Below are 13,308 nucleotides of genomic sequence, written 5' to 3'. Positions count from 1 at the left end.
CCTGGTTAGCCAGAAGCATCCGCCCGGATAGCAAAACTCTTCCGGGAAATCGCTTTATGATACGGCTAAATTCATGATCAGAAACGGACAAACAAGCTTCATAGCTTCCTCCTTCCTTGACTTGCCCGTACTTGCGTCAGCCATCTTGAGTTGTAAGACATGCTAATTACTTTCAGAGCTTGCGCGGCAATAACACGACCTCAAGCTCTGATTCTCCAGTTTGTAGAATCTTTAGCAGACTATAATTCAACTGAGCCTGGATGACCAGCGAGTACTTCTAAATAACTCGAATTTTGAGGTTCAGAAGTGGGATGAGAGAGGAAATTTGAAGCCTAAAACATGGAGGCTCATGATGATCCTGGCACACATAAACATGACTACCACAGACTACAAGTGGTCAAGGGCTTGCTTCAACACAATAGACATAGCATGTAATAGCACAGTCAGTACTGAGGTCAGTAATAATTTGGCACGTTAAAAGCTCCTAAGGGGTTGTGTCTTTCTGGCATATCAAATCAGTGAGACCACTACAACAGACTGTCATGAGAAACGTCCTGTGCGTAACTCCTTGATCATAAATGATGACGCAGTATTTATGGTTTCATCCTTCGCCGTCTAAACTTTACATTACATGTTGACTGCGCATCTAATAACCCTCATCTGACTGGTATCATTCTTTGTCAGTGTGACATTGATCCAAGGTTGCGACCTGTTCTCATCACACCTCAGTTCCTAATAAATACGAGTAAAACTTCACTAGAAGATTCTTACCATCGAATCGAAAACTCCAGAACCACATTAGAGCCCATCTTGCCCTAGCAGCACGTATCTTGCAGACCCTGTTGCAAGCTGAACGTAGAGCAGGAAGAAGATGAGAGTCATGGCTAAAGTAGCGACCAAAAGCGCCACGCTGGTTCTCAATCGTCGCACCTTTCTCCTCAAGGCCTCAAGCTCGTCTTCTACGGTTTTGATCGGCGGCGGATCATCCGGAATCTGGCGCTCTTCGTCGTTGGTAGATGACGACACTCGTGACTCATCCCGCCGGACTGCTTTGTACTGTCCTCGCTTCGACTTGAAAGAACTCATTTTGGATTGACGATAAAATAACCCAAGAGATCAAGAAACGAGACACGCGACAGGAAGAACGTTATCGGTAGGAAAAATGTCATGAAGCCAGGACTGTTGAGATTCTGCTGTTGAGGAGGGGTCGGCAAGGATCCTAGCTGGAGGTACGGCATCAAGGTTCGGTCAAGACTTAAGTTGGCCGGTTCGGTCCGATATGCTTGGTGATAAAAGGACTCCCTCGCGCAAAACTCCTGTCACCGTGAGACATCAATCTTCTACCAAAAACTGGCCTTGGCGTTTAAAAACTGCTCAGGACTAATTCCCAAGCCGAGGTAGCGAGAAAAGACCTGTGCACTGACTTCCATTTGTGTTCCTTCATCATAGCGTAGTCAGGCGATGTTTTCCTCAAAGGAGTGAGTCGTTTCATAAAATTTAGTTGATATCCGACTCCGAAAACCAAAGGTACGTACAGTCTAGACCATTAAGAATCTACTTGTTCATGAAAAATTCCTCAAAATCCTCATCGGGTAGCGCAGGCTGCTCGTCCACGCCATCCAGCAGGCCCAGATACCAGCTCAAGTCCCTACCGTCCTGCTCACGAACCGCGAATCCGTTGCCCCAGTACCCAAACCGATTCGTCGTGGTGTACTTGAGCTCGTAATCCTCCCACCGCGGGGTGTTGATTGTCTCGAAGAACTGAATTCTCGAACCAGGCCACATCATCGGCTCGCCGTCGACAGTGCCCTGCTTGAACCATGACCGACAGGGCGAAGTCCATGCCGTGCGCGGGAGGAATTTCCTGCGGTGCTCAACGAAGTCGTTGACTGCCTCCTGCCTGGGGCAGAAGGATGCAATTTCCTCCTCGGACATTTTCTGCAGCAGTTGCATGACGTAGCGGGCCACGGCCTCGGTGATGGGAAGGAAGCTTCCGTGGCCGTAGGGTCCGAAGGGCCCGTTGAAGACTTGGTTCAGTGTTAGCCAGCATATTCCTTCGATGGGAAGATTTCGAGGTTGCTTACTGATGTAGTTGGGCATGTTTGCCACCGTCAAAGACAGATATGTGTTTGGCGTCTCTTTCCAGTACTCGCTGAGACTGACGCCGTTGCGGCCGATAGTGGGATAATGCGGGCGCCAGCTGACGTCGAAGCCGGTGGCGCAAACGATGATGTCGAACTCGTGCTCAGTGCCGTCTGCTGTCTTGATGCCCTTGGGTGTGATTTCCTGGATACTTGATGACACGACGTTCACGTTCTCTTTGCAGAGCGCCTCGAGGTAGCCGTTACCGGGCGTCGGCCTGCGGCAGCCGACGGCGAAGTCTTTGGGGATGATGAGGTCTTGAAGATCAGGTCTGGGCGCAAGCTTAGAGCGCATGTCCTTCTCTGCGAACTGTACGACAAGATGATGAGTGGGGTTGTTCCAGATGGATAGGCAAAGCTGCGCCACTTACATCTCTGGCATCTTGTTGCTCTTTTGATCCGTTGAGGATGAAGCGGAAGCGGGAGTTGAGTTCTGACTCGATCTTCTTCCTGTACGCCAGGTACTTCTTGGGGTCGTTGCGGAGGATCTCGTGTTGCTCCTCGCTGTCTGCAAGCAAGCGAGTCAGCTCCGTGAGACTCGAATATCGCGGACAAACCACTTACACTTGAAGTTGCTACCATTCTTTCCGGCAAACCGTTGGCCAAAGCCACCGACAACCCACGAAGAGCTACGAATGAAACAGCTCAGGCTCCCAACGACTATACAAAGTTAGCACACAGATTTATTCACGGAGGGAAAGCAACTCACTGGGCTGGATGTTGGGGACGATTTGAACTGCAGAAGAACCGGAGCCGATGACGCCGACGCGCTTTCCCTCGAGAGAGATGCTGTTGTCCCAGTTGGCGCTGTGAAGCATCTTTCCCTTGAAGGTTTCCCTGCCCTTGATGGCGGGCCATTTCCACTTGCTGGGAGCATTTGGTCAGATTATGATCGAGCTTGAGAAAGTTGTGAAGACTTACTTCAAAACACCGCTAGCATTGACAAAGATGTCGGCCGTATCTTCAATGACGGTGCCATCCTGTTGCTCGACGCGAATGTTCCACTTTTGCGTGGGTTCGTCCCAGAAAGCACCGACAACTCTGTGGTTGAGGCGGATGTACTTGTTCAAATCATACTTCTCCGCGACATCTTTGAAGTACTGAAGAATCTCAGGGGCACTCGAGTAACTTTGTGTACCTCGTCAGCAAAGCCCTCCCGTGGTAAGAATTACTCTAATTTCTTCACTCACAATTGCGTCCACTCAGGCGAAGGCGCCCAGGAGAACTGGTAATTGACCGAGGGGATGTCACATCCGCAGCCCGGGTAGCGGTTCTCGTACCACGTTCCGCCGATGGAAGGGTTCTTCTCGTAACACACAAGCTCGAGATCGAGAGTGTTGCATGTGCTGACCTCATGCGCGAGGTTGAGAGCGCTCGCGCCACCGCCGAGACAGACGATGCGGAGCTTCCGGCCGCTGCGGCTCGGCTTCTCCAAGATCTTGTACTCGGGCTTGACCGGAGCGGGGAGAGAACCCATGTTTGCGCTTATCAACTCCGGGGGGTTGAACAGGGGGCGGGGAAGAGTTGGTCAGGGGTATCGGTCAGGGTTGTTGTTGCTGTTGAGAGTGAGTTGTGAGTTGTTCTATGAGATTGAGTGATGAAAAGAGAGAATGTGCTGCGACTGCCTCAGAAGCGATAACATGTTATCTTTCGGGAAGATCATTCTTATATGGCAACTTGAGACTTTGGTAACATGATTGGCGATCCGTCGTACCCCGCGAATGCGGCGTTAATTCGTGTCCTCATGCTGAGCCTGCGGAGCTCCGCTAAAGACAAGCGCGTGATGGTTGAAGAGGCATCTCCACTTATTGCGAGGCTTGTCCCCTTTCACCCGCGGCCTTCACTCCGCCGCCACCTCCGCCTCCGCCTCCACCGCAGTCAGCGCAAGAACACCTCGAACATCTGCCGCGGGAAGTGTGTTGGCTCGCACGATATTATCGGCAATCAGGGTGGAGCAGAGGAGATGGACCAATCTCGAGGTGGTGTTGAGGACCATTCGGAGGCGACTTAGTAAGAGCACTCCTGGGGAACCGATAGCGATAACCTTGAGAAGTTGCGTAACTGGGATTGGTTTAGAGGAAGCGGGACTAGTCCTTGTAATTGACAACATTTGGTCACGATTTAGGTGTTCTAGGACATAAGGAACTAACAGATTGAATCAGATTTCCTGGTAGAATGCCTGTTAGGAAGAACAAAGACACCTACACAGCGTGATGACCGAATGCCACATGAATTTGATCAATTTATCTTCAGAAAGACGAAGAGCTATCCAGCACAACGAAAGAGAGAATCCGTTTTCAGCCCATATCCTCCCGTCTCCGCTTTCTACTCTTCCCCCGTCCGACCCCTTGATCAACCCATTCAAGCAGCCGGGGTCCAGGGGTATCCAGGCAAGTACTTCTCGCCGTATGAGAAGGGGCAGTAGACCGCAGGGCAGTTGCACTCCTCGTCCTTCGGGATCGCACTGCACTTGACGGGGAAAACCTCCGAGTTCGGGAAGCAGCAGCAGCACTGCTTCTGCGTCTCCGGCTCGTGCGGGCACAGCTGCAGGGTGCAGATGGGGTCCTCGGCGCCGCCCTGCGCCTCCGGGACCTTGCAGTTGTACCCGGGGCGGCTGCTGTCGCAGCAGCAGAGGTTCGCGGCGGGGCGCGGGGCGTCGCGGACGTCGATGTCGGCGGGGGAAGCGGCTGTGGGGCCGGCGTTGAGGAGGAGGACCAGGGCGGCGGTCGTGATGTTGGCGATGGAGAATCTCATTTTGGTAGTTTTGAGGTGGTTGGTTTGTCTGGAAGGAGACTTGGAGTGATAATATGGATTATATATTAGGGTGCAAAGAGGATGCTTTCTGTGATGTTTGCTTGTGTCTTGTGTGATGAGAAAGAAAGAGGCCCTCGAGGTTTGGTTCCCTTTGATGGTTTATATATCCCCGCGGCCACACACAACAAGACACAGCGCAGTTGGTTTCGACCAGCAATTCTTGTTGCTCTGTGTCGTTCAAAGGTAACAAGCCAACGATGACAACATCGCCAAGCATGACTATAGATCATTCGGGATGCGTAGTATCCTACCTTACCCTCGACGGAGCAGCACACACCGAGCGTAAGACAGAGTGAGCACCTCTACTTGCAAGCTTGCAGCTTAGTAGCAAACCGTTGTGGTAAGTTATGTCTCGAAAAGACTAAAATAACATTGCCCAGACGAACGAGTCTGTCGATCAGCGCCCGGTATGGACTCCAACTCGCTCCCTGCAAAACCTAAAGGATCGGGTCGTTAGCGCTTCGAGTTTTCCTCTTTACCTTACCCCTTACGACCGTTCCGCCTCTGGGATCTCAAGTGGCAGGCGAATCGGCGTATTTCCACTCTTCGCGTCTGACGTATCGTATCGTAGAAGATGTGACCGAACGAGGAAATTCGGGGTAGGGCTGCTTACAACCTCGCCCCGGTGGGCGGTGGCCATCGCACCGTTTGCTTGGCAGTTGGGTCAGCGAGCTGTGACTTCAAGTTCATGATCTGGGGACATGCTAATGAAGGATGACCATTGGGTGAAGTCATCTTGAGCTCAGCTTCCAAGAAACCTTTGTGGGAGTGATTTCTCGGAAGAAGGGCCGACCACAGGGCTGACTTGTCACTTGTGTCACTCGTCGGAGTCCTCGGGCCGGCGAAATGTCGGCTCTGGAATGTCTGAAGGGATGAGAAAAACAAGCAAGACCCAATGGGTACAGACGTCTCACCGCGCCCGTGTTCTGCCAAGAAGCGTCATGAGGTTTGCTGAATGAGGTTTGTGTTACGATGGCTTGGAGTCCAGGCCAGCTTCGGCGACTTTGGGATCATTTGTTGCCGGTTGACATCGGACTCTAGTCGGTCGACCTGCTCCTCGCTTGCTAGGAGCATTCCACAGACGCATCCCAAAGCCAGATCTTCGTGCTAATCTTCGACGTCTGAACATGGTCAGCAGGATAGTAGCAGATCTAGACGACGGTGTGCTCCTCATTCATGCTAGTCTACCAAAGAAGCTTGATTCCAAAGACCACATGAGCTATTTTCATCTCTGATTTGGATGAATTCATCTCTATCTATAAATATAGATCCCAAGGGACGTGGAACAGACGGGTGCGGTCCGACGGAAGGCGTCCTGGGCAGACGTTGCCGATGACGCCCCACCCCCGGATCCGGCACTTTGCGGACCTCGACGGCGGTTTAGACGGGAGATCGGGCTAAACACCATTTATAGCACAGCAACGTGATGAGTACAGGCTCGTGATAAGAGACCATTGGTCGTGGTGAGAGGGGAAACAAGGATCGTGGCGAGATGACGGAGTCGGCGAAAACCTACAATGAGTTCACGACATTTTGAAGGTGGCCCGGTCCTGTCGTGAGTCTCGGGAGTGCCCTAGTCTTCCAGCCTACGACACCACGAGCTTCGAGCTTCGAGCTGTCTCCCGGAACATTTGTGAGACAATCAGATATGACAGGGCCAACCGAGTAGAGGACAGCAAGGGCTGGCAGGGTTAGCTGTCTTGAAAAGGCCGATGCCAACCGAAATGTTCTTGATCAACCATCACAATAGGTACAACCATCACCCTGCCAAGGACCCTACACGAGATTGGCCAACCTGAGTCAAGTATGTAGTTGAGACAATCTCATCACCTTGGTAGAGCGAGTTGGAATGAAGTCACCGTGAGAACGTCATGGCAGAGGTGCAATAAGCATTTTTCATTCGACCCTCAATCGAGCCTAGGAGACTACATAATGGCGAAGCAACATGACTTGTTTTCATGATCTCATTCCCGTTCCAATATCCGTCCGTTATAATCCGCGACCGTTTTGAGAAAAAGTGTTTCCGCACCAAGATGTTGGTTGTTTTTGCTTTGCTCGCAAAGCCCTCCCGAATGTAAAAAGCTTCTTTCGCTCCCCTTCGTTGACGTGATAGATGAAATAAATCAAAAGACGTGTTTTTTGAGGGGTTTCCGGTGACCACCAGTTGGCACCGGGGGTGATAAACCACCACAATCCATCTGCGTTTTGGGGACTGCGCATCAATCCACTTCCCCTTTCAACTTCCGACCGACCAGGGTATGTAACGTAACAAAGAGGTGTGGGCTTCGACAGGTGGGAGATGTTTTGCCAGAAGCGCTTTGTAGGCAATGTAAAAAAAGAATGCAGTAGAATAGAATACGAACCAAGGTTGAACCAATCACTTTGCCCTTTCCTGTTGGAAGAAAACTTTTCACAAACACGCTTGTAGACAACTGTTGGTACACGCACCCAGCTTGGTAGTGACTGGGGCCTCGCTTCTTCAGCACCGGCTCATGTTGAGTTGCGGATCTCAGTTGGGCATGCGCAAGACAGGGTACAGCGGCGCTGCCGGAGCGGGCTTGGCGTCAACCTCCATAGGCTCAGGAGACTTGAGACGGCTGGCCTCCGTGGAGCGAGCCTCCTCGGCAAAGTCCTTGCGATCGATACGCTCGCGGATGTACTCGCGCAGAGCCTCGATAGTTCGCATGTTCTCGAGCCATTGGTCGTACTTCTCCTCGCGGTCACGAGCACCCTCACTCATGTCGGAATCGGAAGAGGCGGACGGAGAACCAATAGAGGAGGCGACAGACTCGGCCTTGGGGGTGGAGAAGCCGGAGGAGTCCTCCCTGATGATGGGCGATCTCGGTGACGAGGGGTTGGCACGCTGGAGCATGCCGCCCGAGTAGCGTCTGCGCTCGTTGCTGTCGAAGCTGGGTCCGAGAGTAGAGGTCGTGGACTGACCGGGGAAGACGGAGCTGACAGCAGGGAGGTTGGGGTACATGACTGAGGATGCGGTCGAGGAGTGTCTTGATTGAGGAGACATGCCGGAAGAGGAGGGGCTGGGCGAGTGACCAGAGGTGTATGACATGGTGCTTGAGGGGGGAGTGACGGCGGGCGTTCCAGTGGAGGAGATTGCGGTGAGCGGCGACGCCATGTGAGCAGCGGAGACGGCGTCGTAGCCGCCGTTGGAGACTTGAATGCCGGCGGCGGAGCCTCTGTGGCCGCCAGGAGGCGAGGGGCTGTTGCGGAGATCGAACGTGTTCTGGCCGTGGATGTGGATTCCTTGGGTGGCCTGGTTCGCGTTTTCGTAGACAGTGCTCTGCATTTGCTCCAGAATCTGATCGATCTGGATCAGATCGTTCTTGGTGCGGGCGTTGGGCATGGGCGGCAGGTAGTACTGCTGGGTCAGAGGACCAGGACCAGAGGGGGCACCACCGACGTGCTGGTGGTGCTGTACGTGCTGCGGGGGAGGAGCCGCCATGTAGTCGGAGCCAGGCATGGGACCGGCGTGGAGGCCGAGGGCACCGTGGAGGGGGAGAAGGGATCGGCCTACTTGTTGGTAGGAAGTAGGGTCGACCTGGCGGCGCTTGGCGTGTGCAAAGAAGTCGTCGACCATGTCGAAAGCGCGCTTCCGGTTGTCGTAGCCGCCATGGTGGCCGATGTACTCAGTTCGGGGAGGGTTCAAGGGTTGTTGGTTGAAGTACAGTCCATAGTTTGTAGATGGTTGGGGAGCATAGTAGCTAGCATGCCCAGCCTGGTGTGCGAAGGCGGCCGAGTTAGTCCTCATGTGGCCATTATGATCATAGTAGCTAGAAGAAGCTGGAGGCACATTAGCCTCTGGTTGGGAGAAAACGAGAGGACATTGGATGCGCAAACTGAGCTGTACATACCTTTGCCAGGCTGCGCCCGATAGCCGTTCATCCCCTGGTCCTGAGGTGATCGGCCGACGAGCACCGAGTCATCGGCGTGGGTCTGGGAGTGTGAGCGACGTGGGATTCCCCTGAGATTGGAGGTTGATTTACCTTGACGTGCTTCTTCAAGTCCTGAGGGCGCTTGAAAGACTTGCCGCAGAACTCACACTTGTGAGGCTTGAGCGGGACGTGGACGCGGATGTGAGAGGTGATGTGGTCACGCTTCACGGTGGTTGTCCTGCAGGAGTTCCACTGACAGGTCAGGTTCAGGTTGTTGGTGCTCTTGCGGCCGACATGGCGCTCGCAAATGTGCTCCTGTCGAGTTTGTTAGTCATGAGATTCTCATGTTGAGTGTTATGAGAGTGCGACTTACGTAGAGAGCCTCGGGCGTAACGAACTTCAGGTTGCAGCTGTTCCACTTGCAGATGAGGTTGTCGTCGGCGCTGGTGCTGCCGGCGCTCTGGGAAGTGTTGCTGGTGGCTGTCGAGGGCGCGGGAGTGCTGCTCTTGGGGGAGTTGCTCCCCGAGGACTCGTGTTCTTGCTTGGTGGACATGATGTGCGAGTTGACCGAGCTAGCTCGGTGAGGAAGTCCGGAAGATTAGGTTCGGCCGGGACCCGTTGGGTTGGGACACCGAAGACAAGGTGTGTGGGCGTAGGATGCTGTGTAAGTGGGAGTGGAGTCGAAGTCTGGGCTAAGGCAGGTGGAGGGGCCGATTGCCGAGAACAGGCGAGAAGATACTTGGGATCGATCAAGCAGCTGGAAATGTGAAAAAAGAGACGGTCAGCGATGCTTTATGTTTTTTGCTGACGGTCAAAAGACCAATAGTTGCTTTCGAGGGGAATTAATCAGACTGATTTGGGGGCATGGACAGACGGCTTCTCTCTTTATTCATGAATCACATTTCCTCTCCGCTCTTCCTACCCTCCCAAGAGCCTTGGCGAGTCTTGGCAAAGTCTTGGCGACCGGGGGCTTGTGAGACCAGCTGACTGGTGATTGGACGGTGGTGGCGAGGGCTTCCGAGCTGATGTCGCGGAAGATGGGGGGGGACAATGGAGCTTTATGCTGCGTCCGAGTGTCCGACAATTAGCACAGTACGCTGGCTCGGCTGATACTAACTCTGATGCTGCAGAAATGGCGTGGAGGGTGGTAGATGGGGCTGCTGCCACAGTCGCCAGCTCTGTTTCGACACAGTCGACGCACGCTGACTCCGCAAGTCACTCGCCAACACCGCAACATCCGGGCGCATACGATGCCAAGACTTCTGGCTGTCTTGGGAGTCTTGGCAAACCTCCATTTTTCACTCTTCTCCCTTCGCCGAGATCTTGGCATTCGTCCTTGGCGCGCGTTGCTTCATCCTGCGAGCACCCGTTTACCATTCGTGTTGGTCAATAGCTCGCCATCAGCTGATGACCGCAAGCGCGGCGTATGGTTTCTTCATTTGCGCGGCGGCCGTTGTGGTTTCCCATGTTTCCGTGTCGCTACCGTTGAGGGTAGAGTCGCCATGGCCACGGTCACGGTTCTTGGTCGCGTTCATCGGCAGCAGGATCCATCATGGTCGAAGCTTTTTTGGCAGTGATTATTTCTGATTGTGTCGTCTGAAATTCAAAAGAGGCCTGCGACCGTCTCAGATGGAGAGATGCTGTTTCCAGCCAAGTACGGCGCACTGGAGCCGAGTATTTTTGGGGCCCTTGGGTGTGACCACCCGGGACAGGACCACCCCCAAGAAACAGAGGCACGGGTATCGAGTACATGCGTTCAGGTACTGCCGCACAGCTGATGTCCATGCCGCCAGAGCATCCTTCAGTCGTACCCAAGTACACTCTGCCCAGGGCACACGCTGTGGAAAGATAGGACGACTGACAGGAGGCTTGGGGGGCAACATGGGAGTGCCAGCACGATTGACAGGGAAGGGGCCGATGAGGAGGGGGGATAAGCGTGACAAGCCTTCCTTCCCAAGAAACCCAAGAAGCACCAAGAACACCAAGAGAATGCTCAAAACACGGGGCCTCCGGGCGCACGGCGCTAGCATCTGTTAAACGCATACCTAGTCTTCATAAGGCACCTACCCCATAACTCCATAATAACGTAATCGTGGTGGGACCACCGCGAACGGGATGCAGCTGCAGCCAGCCCGTCATCGGTCTCAACAGTGAGTGATGGACGGGGCACTTGGGCTGCCAATGTGCTTAACCGAGCAGCCCTTCCGTTCCCCACCTCCCCTTTTCGACTCAACCTCCTCGATAAGCAGGGTTAGCTGGGCCTACTGTGGACAGGTGACTTTCGGTTTCTGGCAAGCCAAGTGCGAGAAAAGAAGCTTTCCGCTCCTCTCTTCTTGGCCTCTCCGCCGCAGCCAAGACCGCCAAGCTCTTAGCGCCAAGGGCTACGCGCAAGCCAAAAGACTCTCGCCTGTTGTGCCCCCTCTTCTTTACCTCATGGCGATACTGTCGTCTGTTGGAATTGGTCCAGCAGAGGCCGTTGAACCGGCTCGTCCTGAGAGTGTTGCGCAATACCGCCAGTTGTGGCCCACGCAAGGAAGCCGATGTCCCGGCTGTTTTTATCGCCTTTATTTTATGTGCATTCGGTGTGAGATGGGTGGGCTCTGCCAAGACCACAGGCAGCCTTGTTGGGTGCGAGATTGAGACTGAGGTGGTGGTGGTGCGCAGCACTCGGGGTCCGACGACGTACCTCACACTCCAGGAAAACAACACTGCCTTTGTACCTTCGTACCTTGCACCAGGTACGTACCCTTACTCAATCTGGCTGGCAACTCTGATGAATGCCAAACCGCGGCGTCAATTCTGGTGCCGGCAGGTACAGTGTGCGACCCGACCTCCAACCAACCCGACCCCTTCCCTGGAGGGAGAAGCTCCCCCTCATTTTGTCTGCCCAACGGGTTTCTTGCCGCACTGCGCTGCACCGGCAGCGTTTCCCACCTTTTTACCTTTTGGCAATTTGGCTCTCGTTGTCGGACTGCCTATCGATATCGAGCATCCAACCCATCGATATCGATTCTGCGCATCGCACACACACACACACACACCCAGCAATTAAACGCACCGGCACAGCCTCCACGATCCCGAGCGATTGTTATCCCGTCTGTACCTTAAAACATGGATCCAACGTGCCCTTGCCATCGCCATCAACGCCAACGCCCGTCTTTACTCAGATGGGCGGGTCGCTTGACCTTGGCAGTTCGACCCACGCTGACGGTACGCCAACCGGTGTCAGAATCGTCACTTGGAAGTCTCCGTCGCTGTCGCTTTCGCCAGGCGTTCCGTCGGGCGTCATGTTGATCTCCCTTCCTCCACTGTTACTGGTACCTGCGATTGGCACTGGATATCTCCTGCCTTCCAACCGCGCCAAGCTTCAGCAAGAGAGACACGAACCACCCAAGCATCGCCAACCCGTCTCACAAACCATGCCATCGCATCATCTGTCCATCGCCATTCCCCCGCGCAGAGACGGGACACGTACTGCTACCAGCACCATGCGTCGCTGCAGACTGCAGACGCTGCAGCTTTGCTTGGCTTGGCTTCGCTACAAACCACCAGCCAGACCTCACAATTTGCCGCTTCATCGCCCAGCCAGAGGAAAGCTGGGCAAAGACTGGGCAGGCTCGGCAACCTGGGCGGTCTTGGCTGCAGATACCAAGCACATTCAGCTTGTATTCTGCGGCACGGTGACAGGGCACCTTACGCGGTGCTTTGTATCCCCAGTTTGACTCTGGACTAAGGACGGACAATCTGGCCAGTCTCGCGGTCCTTGAGTCTCTTACCTTGTTGCGGCCGCCGACTTGACTTGCGATTGAGGCTGTGCAAGTGTGCCAAGACCTACGAGGATGGTCGGTTTCGACTTGGGTTCAACCTTCGCCCGTTTAGTTCGGCCTTCAGGGGGGGAACCACCACCGAACCACCAGCACCACCACCGCCTCGCCAGTCAGCATACATGCAATCAAAACGAGGCCTATAATCAGTCTTGGCACTGCGAGCTCTCTCCGTGTCTGCTCCATGTCTGGCCGCCACTTGCATTTCATATGCGCGATTTGTGAGTTTGTTTGGGCCGTCTCAACCTCGAAGCCCCGATCCCCGTCAATCATCACTTTGACTTCTTCTATTCGCATTGGTCGGTGTTTGTCCCACGTTGGATGCCTCCTTGCGCTCACCACCACGGCAGTCTCTAGTCACTGACAAGACCCCGAGAATTTAAGGTTCAAGTACACTCCTTGTACAGGATGAGCATTTCATTGGCTGCTCTGCACGCCGCGGGATTGCTCGCCACAGCCTGGCATGCCATGCTGCGACATCGTACCAAGCTTTCAAGTTGAGGTCTAGGCGAAGTGAAGGGACAAGCACGCACCCGCCCTCGTGCTCCGTGGCAACACTATCCGCGTCGATGCAATCAGCTGATGGCTGGCCGTTCCTGTCCGGCACAGCATCGACAACCACCTCACATGGACTGGAAC

The 13,308-nt window shown here is 54.2% G+C and overlaps 4 protein-coding genes across 4 annotated transcripts; all 4 read right to left on the bottom strand.

The window, feature by feature from the left end:
- Nucleotides 1-718: 718 nt before the first annotated feature.
- CGCA056_v006921 (uncharacterized protein) lies at nucleotides 719-1,086 on the bottom strand (the record flags this gene model as incomplete). The annotated part of the gene is made up of 2 exons (XM_037322170.1): nucleotides 719-796; nucleotides 931-1,086. 2 exons carry the CDS (start codon nucleotides 1,084-1,086, stop codon nucleotides 719-721), a joined length of 234 nt encoding a protein of 77 aa, XP_037179855.1.
- Nucleotides 1,087-1,554: 468 nt separating this feature from the next.
- On the bottom strand, nucleotides 1,555-3,618 carry moxY-8 (FAD-binding monooxygenase moxY; the record flags this gene model as incomplete). Its single annotated transcript, XM_037322169.1, has 7 exons — nucleotides 1,555-2,027; nucleotides 2,085-2,451; nucleotides 2,513-2,649; nucleotides 2,706-2,801; nucleotides 2,851-3,008; nucleotides 3,063-3,269; nucleotides 3,332-3,618. The coding sequence occupies 7 exons, from the start codon at nucleotides 3,616-3,618 to the stop codon at nucleotides 1,555-1,557; spliced, it is 1,725 nt and encodes a 574-aa protein (XP_037179854.1).
- An 884-nt stretch (nucleotides 3,619-4,502) lies between these two features.
- Nucleotides 4,503-4,895, bottom strand: CGCA056_v006919 (uncharacterized protein; the record flags this gene model as incomplete). Its single annotated transcript, XM_037322168.1, has 1 exon — nucleotides 4,503-4,895. The coding sequence occupies one exon, from the start codon at nucleotides 4,893-4,895 to the stop codon at nucleotides 4,503-4,505; it is 393 nt and encodes a 130-aa protein (XP_037178909.1).
- A 2,569-nt stretch (nucleotides 4,896-7,464) lies between these two features.
- On the bottom strand, nucleotides 7,465-9,398 carry pacC (pH-response transcription factor pacC/RIM101; the record flags this gene model as incomplete). The annotated part of the gene is made up of 4 exons (XM_037322167.1): nucleotides 7,465-8,753; nucleotides 8,825-8,906; nucleotides 8,957-9,160; nucleotides 9,219-9,398. The coding sequence occupies 4 exons, from the start codon at nucleotides 9,396-9,398 to the stop codon at nucleotides 7,465-7,467; spliced, it is 1,755 nt and encodes a 584-aa protein (XP_037178910.1).
- Between the last annotated feature and the right edge of the window lie 3,910 nt (nucleotides 9,399-13,308).

The sequence above is a fragment of the Colletotrichum aenigma genome, assembly GCF_013390185.1.
Source record: "Colletotrichum aenigma strain Cg56 chromosome Unknown KSG_Cg56_contig04, whole genome shotgun sequence".
NCBI classification, from domain to species: Eukaryota; Fungi; Ascomycota; class Sordariomycetes; order Glomerellales; family Glomerellaceae; genus Colletotrichum; species Colletotrichum aenigma.
The sequence above is the reverse complement of the archived record's forward strand: the minus strand, read 5'-3'. Positions and strand labels throughout refer to the sequence as shown.